Source organism: Natator depressus, chromosome 18, assembly GCF_965152275.1.
Source record: "Natator depressus isolate rNatDep1 chromosome 18, rNatDep2.hap1, whole genome shotgun sequence".
Classification (NCBI taxonomy): domain Eukaryota; kingdom Metazoa; phylum Chordata; order Testudines; family Cheloniidae; genus Natator; species Natator depressus.
In genome coordinates this window covers 10,422,049-10,435,269 of record NC_134251.1, presented here as the reverse complement: position 1 = coordinate 10,435,269, position 13,221 = coordinate 10,422,049, and the positions used below count along the sequence as shown (strand labels likewise).

The following is a 13,221-nucleotide window of genomic DNA, read 5'->3' as shown; positions in this document are numbered from 1 at the left end:
AATTGTATGATCCTGATGATGCTATTTAAGACCACATAAAATTACCAGTAAAACTATCAATTCTAGTATTGAGCAGCAGGGTAATGGCACTGGGACATCAGAGTAGTAATCGCAATGACCTGTGTTTAGTTCAATTTCTTGTTCCTTTCCTTTCCTTTTTTTTTTTTTTTGAGTTTCTGTGTTGCATAAAGACTTAGAAATAAGTGTGGAATGGCACACAATTCTCTTATTATTGGGCTTAATTCAGGGGGACTCCAGAAACATGTAGTAATTGCCTTCCATTTTCCTTTCTTCCTCTTTCTCTGCCATAAACTTTTCCAGTCAATGTATTCCTGAAATTAAGTTCCAAACTGTCAACTTCAATAGATGGCTGTTTCTATATGGGTTTCTACTATATGTAGACATTTCTTACTCTTTTTTTGTTGTATTACAGACAAGACTGTCTTGTTTGTGTAATGTAAATAGTTGCAGTTAAATCTACTAAAATGAAGAAAACATTTTAAAATGGCAGTATATAGTTAATTAATCTGTTAGATTGTGTATCCTGAGTTTAGAAACTGCATTTTTTAAAGAAATATATGTAATATATACATGTAGATCAAACTTACAAATGTAAGCACAATTACTCCTCAGTAAAATTTTGCTTGGCTTAACCTGAAATTTCAAATACCTTTTCAAAATTTGTTTTTATAAAAAAACAATAGATTGGGGAGAAATAATCTAGAAAGTATCTCATTAAACAAAGTGTCATCATTTCCCCCTGCTAGGAGGAAAATGAGTTACAGGCTTCCTCTATCTGAATTTAACATCTTCTATGACCTACTTTCTCTGCCCTACCTTCCTTTTTAATAACAGAGCCAGCTTTTAAAATCATCTTCAAATCAAAACTGCAGCATTTCCGCATAAAGTGAGCTCATAACAGGGTGGGCGATTAGAGATCAGTGTTTGCCATGTCAGGTTTAAAGGAAGCGTGATGAAACTGTAGCTCAGGAAAGCTTTATGCCCAAATAAATGTGTTGGTCTCTAAGGGGCCCCAAGTCCTCCTGTTCCTTTTGCGTTTGCCAAACAAGTGCAGTCGCTTTGAACGTCGACTCTTACTGGAAAGCCTGTTCTCAGCCAGGAGCCAGTGCCCTGGGGTTGGACGCCTGCAGTCCTCCTTCCAGCAGGGGGCGCTCGGGGCAAGCCGTTCCCCTGCTCGCGGCGGCGGCGGCGCTTGCGTGCCCCGGCCCAGCCGGGAAGGGTTAAAGAGTTCTTCCTGTTTGGTCCGTCCGGCCGTGAGGCAATAGGCGCTGGGCGCGGAGCACAGCTGTTTGCCGTCCCCGCGGCGAGCTCCACGCCCTCTGGCCCTGAGCCTGCTCCGCGGCCTTGCGCGAACAACCCTCCCGCTGATTGGCGTTGCCTTTCTCTCTCTGCCGCCCCCCCAGCCAATTGAGCCCGGCGACGAGCTGCTGGTCTGGTACAATGGGGAAGACAACCCAGAGATAGCAGCTGCTATTGAGGAAGAGCGAGCCACCCACCGGAGCAAGAAGAACTCCCCGAAAGCCAAGAAAGGTAAGCGCTGCCTCCCGCCCCGCAGCCCCCCCCCCGCAGCCCGGCCGGAGCTCGCCCCACAGCGAAATGGAAACGCGCGCCGGGGGCCTGGAGTGAAACTTGCAAACTTTGGCCGATCCCCCCGCCCCCCTTCCCCCCCGCCCGCTCGATCAGTAGCCGCCGCAGGACTTCGCAGCCAGGAGTAAGTGTGTCCGGGTGACCTTTTCCAGACTCCACTGCCTGATCGGCGAAGCAGCTCGGAGTTAAAGGGACCCGTCCGCCCCCACCCCGCGAAGTCACCCGGGCGTGCCCGCACTTTCGCCTTTTGAAAGTCGTGCCGGAATTCTTGGCTACTTTTTGTTGCGTTTGTGGCTTTCTAACGCTGAACATAGACAATAGGAAACGCGCAGGAAGGGGCGGAATCGTGGATTGGCGATGGGAACATTCACGTTTTAACTTTGTCCTAATTAAAAAAAAAAAATTTTAAACTTGAGGAAAATGTTGTGATTTTTAGATAACAACTGGGTTGTGGTTTGTTTGTTTGTTTGTTTGTTTTACATCTAGGTATTTTTATGATTTGCAAGGTAGTATATTAAATAGCAATACTTCCCATTTGCAGCTTTTGATGGCTAGCTGACATTTTAGAATGGATTAAGGTAAATTGCAGGCCTCACTAGATGAATTCAGACAGATGATAAGAGCACTGTGAGAAGAGCAGTAGTTGTACGCTTACAAGTACGCTTGTAAGAAGAGCAGTAGTTAACTTAAAGCCCACAGTTTTAAGTTTAGTTCTTAATCTGCTTCTGAGCTCCACTGATGTTCAGGTGGTGATACATTCAATGTTACCAAATAATATCTTAACATTTTCATTTCCTTGGTGTGTTAACATCATTATAAGAACATAAGATGTGTTCGCACCACAACTGTTAAGACTGGGTCAGTATTTTTTTTTTTAAATGTAAGTTCTTTCCACGTGAGTGGGGTTGCTGTTAACTTTCTGCGTGCATATGATTTTATCATGCAAAGTGTCTACCGAGCAATAATTTTCTTTCACAAATTATAAAAAGCTGTTCAGCAGTAGAAGTGAAAAATGCAGATGTTGATTCACAAGTTTTAATTTTTAGGACAGTAGCAATTTTGTGGCTTATGACAATGTGCAGCCTGAAAATATGAATGATTGCTTTTGGCTAATTTTTTGAAGAGTTTAGGATAGGCGGAGAATAATTTTGGGGGGCATAGGGATTATTTAATTTATAAGTAGGATATACTGAGTATGTCTTAATTTTTCCATACATAATTTAATAAAGATGTCAAAATTGTTGACTTTAATGTGCCTCTAGGAGAGCCAGGTTGATATGTGTGCCTGTATTTAGCTGTTTTTTTTATTCAATTATTTTAGGTCAAAATCACATTTTTTAAGGGTGATGATACTCAGTTTAACAATGTTAAGGACTAAAGAAAAAGTAAATATATACAGGAATGTGCATGTGTGTTGCTGCTGTTTTTGTTTTAGGAATATATATTTTGTAAGATTCTTGAATGTGTTTCAAATGAACCAATAAAAAAAGGTTTCAGAGTAACAGCCGTGTTAGTCTGTATTCGCAAAAAGAAAAGGAGTACTTGTGGCACCTTAGAGACTAACCAATTTATTTGAGCATAAGCTTTCGTGAGCTACAGCTCGGGGGGGGGGGGGGGGGTGAGGGAACCTGGATTTGTGCTGGAAATGGCCCAACTTGATTATCATACACACTGTAAGGAGAGTGATCACTTTAGATAAGCTATTACCAGCAGGAGAGTGGGGTGAGAGGAGGTATTTTTTCATGCTTTGTGTGTATATAAAAAGATCTTCTACACTTTCCACAGTATGCATCCGATGAAGTGAGCTGTAGCTCACGAAAGCTTATGCTCAAATAAATTGGTTAGTCTCCAATAAAAAAAGGTAGTGAAATTTTGAAATGGAATCATACCTGTAATATAGTCTTTAAATACAAATTTATAACCTAGTCCTGCTTGTGCTGAAGTTGACTGTAAAGCTCATATTGGAAGCAGGAGCAGGGCTTTTGGAAAATGAAAATTTTTGTCCTTAATTCAAGTTTATTTTAGCATTGGGAGAAGCATTAAATGAATGTTGAGGTCGCAGTAAGTAACAAAAATCTAAAATTCAAACACTGATTTTTATTTTGATGACAATGGTAAAACACCTCTTTAGCACATACTTAGCAAGAATTGTTTAAGTCCATTAAAGGCAGATTTATACTTTTTAATAAATGTGCATTCGCCTGGTAAAATACAGTTTTGGTCTGCATGTTATTTACCCAATAGGCAATAACGGTAACCTCAGAGTTTTATTTATTATTTTTTTTAAATCACAAAAGCAAGGACTGGAACATTTCCAAGATACTGAAATTGTATTTGTATTAATGCAATTGTGGACAAATCTTCACTAAACTAACCTCACAGTTCCTGAAATTGTTACTTCTTCTCAATACTAACAGTTTGGGATTATTAACTGTTCGTGTCTGAACAAAGTTTTAATTAGAAATAATCACATAGAGGACATTATCTCTATTTTGTATATTTAAAAACCTCTGATCCCAGGCTCTAGGCACTTAACAAATTAACAGAACCACAATCTATCGAAAAACCAAAATTTAAAAAAAAAATGGTAACTGTTTGTAAAAGGTTATTTGTGTGTGGAACTCTTTGGTCACTAGGCAAAAGTAGAACAAATTCATCACAAAGAATTGCCAACCATTAAGGCTTCATAATCCACGCTTTAAATGATATAGCATATGCACATCTAGATGCATGGTGGGTAGCTCCCTGAAAGCATCTGCTCAATATGTAGTAACAGTCGAAAAAAAAGGTAACAGAATGTTCGGAACCATTAGGAAAGGGAAAGATGATAAAACAGAAAATACCATAATGCCACTGTATAAATCCATGGTACGCTCACACCTTGAATACTGTGTGCAGTTTTGGTTGCCTCCTATGGGGGGAAAAAAATTGCATTAAAATTGGAAAAGGTATAGAGAAGGGCAATGAAAATGATTAGGGGTATGGAACAGCTTCCATATGGGAAGATATTAAAATGACTGGGATTGTTCAACTTAGAAAAGGGATGGCTAAGGGGGGGATATGATAGAGGTCCTTAAATTTTGAGTGCTCTGGAGAAAAAGAAAAGGGGTATGTTGTTTACCCTCCCTCTCCCCCCCCCCCACCCACCCACCCCAAGAACCAAGGGTGACCCGATGAAATTCATAAGCAGCTTTAAAACAAACAAAAAAAAGTACTTTGCACAGTCACAGTGCACAGTCCACCTGTGGAACTCATCGCCATGGGATGATGTGAAGGCCAAAAGTATAATTAGGTTCAAAAAAGAATTAGATAAGCTCATGGAGGATAGGTCCATCAATGGCTATTAGCCAAAATGATCAGGGATGCAACCCCAACCTCTGGGTGTTCCTAACCCTCTGACTGTCAGAAGCTGGGAGTGGACAACAGAGGATGGATCACTCGAAATTGCCCTGCTCTGTTCATTCCCCCTGAAGCAACTGGCACTGCCACTGTCAGAAGACAGGATGGATATTAGGTTAGATAGACCATTGTCTGTCCAACTAGAGTCATTTTTATGGTCGGTGTTCCATACTTTCCATCCTTTTTGTGCTCAACCATGAGTTCTATTCCTTGTTCTATTTGTTTTTGTTAACAAATTTTATTGGAATAATTTTAAAGGAGGAAAAAGGTGTGCACAATCTGTTACATCAGTATTTGTAATAGTGTGTTGCTATTCAAGCTAATTTACATGCAAGTAATACGGTATTTTTTGCTTTCTTTGGGAGCAACAGCCATAGTACGGTTGCAAAATGGTTTCCAGTATTACCGCCTGTCTTTTTTTCTCTCTCTCTCGCACTCACCCTCCCCCTTTCTGGAAATTGTATGTCGTGTCTGAAATTATTCAAGCTTGATCTCAGCCCAGAGGTTGAACTTTTATGGAAAAGTTAGGAAGTTGCAACCTGTCATTTGTGAATTCAGCAATGATGGAAAAAGAAGAGTAACTTTCCCTTTTGAAAAAATGCTACCCCCAGTTGTTTAAAAGATACTGTATTACTTGATTGTAGTTGGTAGAAATGGAAGCCGAAATGTCAAATAATTTTATACGTTAATTCCTACTTTACCAAAGCTGCGGTTTGGTTCCTCAGGAGAGTTGTGAAATTTGAATGATTATTAGAAACCTGACCAGGCTAGTTAACTGCACTTGACGTACTGTATTCTGAGCTACAGAGTTTATCCCCTTCATAGATCTTAAATATAGCAATAACTCTTTAAGAAATATAAAAGCATATAGTTTAAACAGCTATGAATGAGTGTTTACTTTAGTAAATATGCCTTTTTTAACAAAAGAGACATTTTGACTGTTTAAAATGTAAAAAAAAAAAAAAATACTATAAACAGTCTTTATTTTTTAACAGTATCTTTTTATTCAGCTCGCTAAATAAATTTTTACAGCACGTATTTGCATGTTTGTATTCAATTAAACAACTATCCCCTTGGGTTTTAACCAATGTAATGCATTTAGTGGGCAAGAACTATCTTTAACTAGTCATTGGATTTTGAACAATTTGCAATAAACAATTAATTGTCTTTGGATTTTATTTAGCCAACTGATTATTTCAGAAGTGTGATTGTAATAGTTAACTAACAAATTAATACCTCTTCCAAATTATCGTAGAAACTCCATTGTGAATTTCCAAATAAACCCGCAGTCTCCTCTCAAACAAAGTCTGTTTCAACAGTGGTTTCTGTTAGTGTGAGGTTGGAATTATTCACTTTGTAAAATTCAGATGGCAATTAAGCATGGCAGGGAGAGGTTGAGATAGGTGCAAAGGATAATATTGAAATATATATATTCTCCACTGATTCTCTCTCTGGCCTCAGTCTGACCTCTGTTTCCAAGCAGTCATTGATGATGGTATTATTATAATCCCTCTTAAAGGAAACACTGGAGGACCTCTGGTATTCCCCAATTTATCCTGATGTTTCCTGTTGCCTTTGCAACCATTTTGTTTATGCCTAGGCTATGCCTCACAGAATTCCATCTTCACTCTATATACTCTCTCAGCCTCTTTACCTATCACTTCTGATCATACAGCCCAGCTTCAGTATCTGCCTCCTTCTTAGAACTCCACTTCCGAAATGAGATACAAGAAGATGTAAACATGCAAACAGCTAGTGTCTGATTAACTTCTAGCTCTTCAGATTGAAATGCATGATTTACCATTTTTCTTAACACTTCATGTCAGCCTAGGAGTTGCTAGGAAGAGTTCCCGAAAAAAGAGTTCAGAATCAATTATTTCTTTATTCTTTATATATACTTGAAACTTTGCATGTAAAAAAGACAGTACGGATGTGGAGTGTGTATTCTAGGTTTGGGGGGAAATTCAGAGTAAATAAGTAAATAAGCAACTGAAAAATCTCTTTTGAGCTTTCTTAGGTGGCATCTAAAATTTTTCTCAGCATTTTCTCACCTAATGAAGCAGCAGCATCTTTGTGACATATATAGGAAAACCTGAGAACTCTAGATTTGAAAGTGACAGCAGGTGGGACTGGGACAATTTACATGAGAAGATTGTTTTAGTGAGGCCATAGCATGCAGAAAAATCCTCTAAGAAGCATATGTTAAGCTGAATTCTTTAAATTCCAAATGTTGGTTAGAAAAAAGCTTAACTTTTTTTATTTTTCTGTTGTGGTAATACAACCATCACAATTTTAAAGTGAGGTGTTTTTGACTTTCCTAACCCAGGATTGCAGAAAACTGTCTCAAGCCAAACAATGGCATTAACATAGGCTACTTCTTTGCATTTAATTTTTTTAAGAAAGGTAAAAGTTTGCAACTACATCAGGTAAGTAGGATAGTTGTTAATTACTCTTTATCTTCTCTCAGCTTATTTTCCCCCTCTACACAGCACACTTTAGGTGTTATAAAATTAATGAATAATATAAAAGTTGGAGCCCTTAGCTAAGGTCCAAGGACAGCATCTGCCCATTTCTAGATGCTGAGGGTGAGGGTTGGTTTCACATAAGGGCACTACCTCATTAAACAGAGGCAGCTCCCCATATTTTATACCAGTTTTGGGGTGTATGTGTAGGTTTAATCATCTAGACATTCAGTGTCTGATGCATTATTCAGTTCCTGTATATAGGAGCATGGGGGGAGGTGAAGGTGTGGGGTAAGTTTAAAAAAAAACGGTGTTATAGAAGGGAGAAGAAAGGAGAGATAAATATAAAGGAGGTGGCAGAGAAGTCCGTGCAAAGAAAAGGGTGAGAGAAGGAAAAAGTGATACACTGAAAATCGTGCAGGAAGAAATGCATCAGGAATCGTGCAGGAAGAAATGCATCAGGGTTTTTTAAAGAAAAGGAGAGAAACCTTGCTTGGCTACACTTTAGTTAAGATACCATACCAAAAGCAAGAGAGATGCAATCAGTTGCATTATAAAGTAGTGGTAAATAAAAAGTGGATTGACAATATACAATTAAATACAGTACATAACTGTTTTATTTCTTTAAATTGCAGTAGGGCGGTTGGAGAGAGCATGTATATTTCACTCTTATAGCAAGCCATTTTTTTAGAATTCTGGGTAAATTTATCAAGCCCTTGATAAGACTAGAAGATGGATTTCATGCTTACGCTTTTTCTAATATTTATTTCAGTTATTAGTGTGTGTGCGTGTATCTATCTTTTGGTTTGGTGGGTAAACCTCCTCTTATGGAACCAAGGGCTTTGAAGCTTTCATTATATTTCACACCTGCTTTCATAGTTCACCTTGTCTTTAGAAGTGTTTTTTCAGAACTAAGACTCTCTTAAAACTGGATGTTTAGGATTCACCACACTATCTAATGTAATCTACTGCTTTGAGGTATTATTTTTCCTTCATTTATCTGGAATATCTACAACCAATGACCCTCTGAACCAAGAGGAGGAAAGATTGGTCCAGTTTAACCAACTAAAACTAGGGTTTCTCATTTACTGCTTTCATAGTCTCCCACATTCCCCTCCAGGGTAACTTTTTAACAGTTTGTTTTTCTTCTGTGTCTGTTTGTCCTGGTGGTAGTTCTCCCCATTCTGTGCTTCTGAGATGTATTTGTGTGTCTGCTGTGTTTCACTTAATACTTCATCCAGACACCAAATCCCAGTGGTATAAACTCAGTTACAGTCTGGCATGAAAACTGTATGTGCCTCCTTCATTTCTCCCCTCTCTGCAGAGTCAGGGTAGTAGATTAGAACAGAGTATGTGACTGCATTTTGGCAAGCTCAATATTTTCTTGCAGGAAGAAGTGAGTAGGATTTTGTGGTGATACTCTAGTTCCTGTCTGCATTACAAAATCAACCATGTCAGGTGACCCAGTGAAAACACATATTGTGGTATAGACAGGATCTGGTCATACCGTCAGATCATACCAACATCACTGTGGGGATAGTAGTAGTCTTATAACACAGTCCCAATGCCGCTGATAACAAATCCGTGTTAAAACTCTGCTACCATAAGTGGCTCTACCACAGTATAAATAATAAATGTTGATATCTAGCATAGTTCTGATCAGATTTCAGACAGCGCCTGAAAGGTACAGTGGTTCTCCTTAACGGATACTGTTCATTTTGGAGCCAGTGTGGATCTGGAGAGGGTAAATTAACAATTTAGATTAACTCTGATCAGTTATACTTAGTTATTATGGCATCTTTATTAAAGGCTGCAAATAAAGTTCAGTTTTATTCTCCTGTTTCAGAGACATTAAAGGAACACTCATTCTCCTCTTCTCTTGGGTGTTTCACACAGAAACGGGAGAAGTGGGGGAAAATGCAATTGCAATGCCACAAAAATTGGCAGAGGGATTAATTTTATTTTGTTTTTGTCTAAAAGTGGTCTGTATTTCAATTTTGGCATTGTTTCTTTAAGAGACGGTTTTCTCACATGGAACTTTATATAAAGAACTGTAGTACTCTGAGTAGAAGCTCTTGAGAATAATATGGTGTGTGTTTGTTTGTTTATTAGAAATACTACATTTTTTTTCTTTAACTTCCCCTTTAGGATTAATAATAATTAACTTGTTAGGTAGGAAGGAATATCAACATCTTTGATCAGATTTTTTTCCCATGAAGAAACTGTTTCAGAAGTAGCTGTGTTTTGACCTCTTGCAGAAAAAAAACTAAAGAAGGGTGAAATGACTTACCTAGAGGGGTGTGTTTATTGGGACACCTTGCAATTTCCTGCTGATGTGAAATCAAAGTTTTCACAAGTCCTTTCGCTTTTGTTTTGTTCCAAATTATTTTCTCGTAGACCTTAGTCCATCCTGTGCTTTGCTGCACATTGTGCTACCCATATTTGCACTTTTTTTTTTAAGAGAACCACTTAAATATACAATTTGAACTTGATGACACAATGCAGGCCTTGAGTTACAATTTGAAGTTAAAAGAATAGTTTCATTTGAATAAAGGAGAATGTGACCTTGAAAACTGTACCATATTTGGTACATTTTTGTATTTAAAAAAATTAACTCCAAAAACACTTTAAAGGAAGTGCTTAAAAACACTTTCCAAATATAAAATGAAATATATATTCCATGGCGAAGGACATACTAAATAACTGTAAATTTGTTAGTGTTCAGCTTTTTGAATATTGCTTTATTGTGATGAGATCCCTACATGAAATAACATTCTAGCTACGCAGTGTTGCCAATCAGCTGAAACTGGTTTGGGCCAGTGATTGAAAAACTTACTAGACACCTAGTAATTAAAAAGTTTAAACCTACTAGCCAGAGTCCCATACAAAAGATATGGAGGGAGGCCAGCAGCAAGGTCCAGAGGTAATACCCTAATGAGAAGCTTCACTCTCACTCCTCTTCCCCAACTGATCTGAAGAGCGAAGGTGCTGTGGTATTCCTATTAGAGAGCTGCCTCTGGCCCTATTTGGAGATTGTATCTTTCATGTTAGCTTCTGTGTTGTACATATCCAATAAATTTGAGGTCACCAGGATAATGAAACTTTTCTGTTTTTACCCCTTGATGGCCAGAGTTTTGCACGGGGGTGGGGGAGTTGCTACCTCATATTTCTCCCTCTCTCTACCCCCATCCTCCCCAGTAAATGCCTCCAGTTCCTGCCTCTGCTGCTGCTCTGAACTTTCCCAAGAGTGAAATTGACATGATTCTTTCTAGCTTTCCTGCTGCCCACGGGGTTCAGCATAGCAGAAGATTGTGGCTCAGTTTTTAGGAGTAAAAAACCATCTGTTTTTTAAAAAGTTTGCCTTGAATGATGTAAATACGTTCTCAGATTATGTAAACTGATTCCCTCAAAGATCCATGCTTCCAGGGATAAGCTCCCAGCAAGTGTGGGAACTCAGCAAGTTCTGGTAACTTTGCTATATATTTCATTTAGAAAAACAATTGAAAGTTTTTGCTTTAGAGAGATTATTACAGTTTCATGTGAACACTGGAAACCTTGTGTACTCTTTGACTAATTCAGCATCATGCTAACTTCAAAAGCCTTGTCTACTGCGTGTATATAAAATTTCTCTGAAAATTTCCAAAACGCCTACCACAGTGTAATTTCACACTTAGTAACAATGGGAGCACTACTGTCGACCTGATGCCACTGACTGTCTTACCTTACTCAGATCAGGACTATGTGGTGCTTAAAATGGAAATGGCTGTCTGCAGCTTTGTCTATAAAGTCAGTGCTAACGTCCCCACTCTTGACACCACTAGTGGAGCTGAACTGGTGGTAGCAACAGAAGAGCCATGTGTAAACTCCCCATCCTGCTCACGTGGGCTGTTTTATTTCATCTAAGTAACCAAAGCAGATTATGGGGTCTCGCAGCAAGCATCCACTGTTTATTCACAGAACATGTAGTCCCTCATTTTATCCTGTCAGAGTGTGCTAGTCCTGACCTGGAAGGAATAAGATGGCAACCATGCCTATTCAGACTTGATAGTGTTTTTAATTATTTTTTTAATTTAATATCCACAGAATTGTTGACAGCACACATTATTTTCGTAAATACAAAGAAGTAGGGCATACCAGCAGAGTTGAGGCACTATAGGTTGAGTTCCATCAGGTATGCATATTTGTATACGCTATATTCCTTTTTTTTTTTACACTTTAGTCCATCTTACATCAAGTTAAGATGTGAATCTAATATAGGCAGTAAATTGTTCTATTTCTCTTAATTCTTTTATTCTGGTCAACCACATTTCTGTAGGCTGTATTTGTTTTTCCGACTATACCAATAAAGTTCTAAAGTGAAGTCACAACATTTCTGAACACATTGTCTAGTGATGTACACAGCTGTGGGTCCCATATTGAAAATAACTTACACATAAATCACAAACAGCACTCCAAGATTAATGAATTTCACTTGCATCTAACCTGGGCTGGATTTGAATCAGGGACATGGAAGTTGCGGGGGAGAGGGGCAGTATTGCAATACCAGTTTTTAGCTGATTTTTAATTTTTAAGTCTTCTTTTAAAATTGTCCTTTACTTGTAAGAGGAAGATTTTTCATTACTTTGATGGTGAGCCATAAGGATGTGAACTACATGTTCATAAGCAGCCAGTAAAAATCAGCTTCGTGCAGCAAGGTTTCATTGTATGAAGGCCTTCCCATACTTGGTTAGAGCATTTCTTTCCGGCTCATGGAAAAACTATTTAGACCTTTGCTAATGTAAGACATTTAAAAATAGGGTGCAACTGATTTAGGAAACAGCTTTCAGTGGGCTTTGAAATTGCGTTCAGACATGTGGAATGGCAGAGCAGCCTGCTAATTTTTATTTCTGCAGAGTCATTTCATAGAAATTGCCTTGCCGGGTCAGACCAGAGGTTCACCTAATCCAGTATCCTGTTGCTGACACTGGCCTGTACCAGGTGCTTCAGAATAAGTTGTATAGTTACGCAATAATATCTGGGCAGGAAGAAGTGTCTTCCTAACCTCGAGAAGTTAGTGTTAGCTTTACATGTCCCAAAGCATAAAGATTGCAGTCATCTCTAAAATGGTATTTTAACTACTGTAACGGAATGGTTTTTGTTCATATACTTTTCTAATCCTTATTTTAATCCCATTAAGCTTTTTGCCTCTATTGCAGCGTTGATTTCTAAGAGGTAGTTTGTTTAAAGTAATTCCTTCCATCTGTTTGGTTATTTTTTTTTATTTGTTGCCTGTTGATTTAATTGGATTTTTCCTGGCTCTTTTACTATGAGGGGTGAACAGGAGAGAGCGCATGATTGACTTTATATGGAGTCTTATTTATCTTCATCATGTCACATCTTATTCACCTCCTCTCCAAATCAACTAGTTGTAATCTTTTTAAATTCTCCTCATCTGGAAGTCTTGCCATGTATCTAATCATTTTAAGTGCCCATCTCTAGCCCGCTTCTATTTCTGCTGATCTTTTTGAAATGATTTGAGCAATAATATCCAAGATGAGGGCATATTATCAATTTATATAATGCTATATTTTCAATAGTATTCTTTGTTCCTTAATGCAATCTAACACCTTCCTTGCAATCTTTTGTTCATTGAGAATGTTTTCATTTAATATTTTCATAGTTCTTGATTTTTTAAAAATTTTTTTTTTTAACATTTCACTAAGGACTTGTCAGCATGCACAGTTGCAACATAATATGTGGAATTTTAAACTAG

General features: G+C 38.2%; 1 protein-coding gene across 7 annotated transcripts in view; it reads left to right on the top strand.

The window, feature by feature from the left end:
• The window catches only part of PRDM2 (PR/SET domain 2), a 118,389-nt gene that overhangs the window by 51,192 nt on the left and 53,976 nt on the right, over positions 1–13,221 (top strand). For all 7 annotated transcript variants that reach the window (XM_074933951.1, XM_074933948.1, XM_074933946.1 and 4 more), the window contains one exon: positions 1,425–1,551. In XM_074933951.1, coding sequence (XP_074790052.1) covers positions 1,425–1,551 — 127 coding nt within the window. The remainder of the gene's footprint in view (positions 1–1,424; positions 1,552–13,221) is intronic.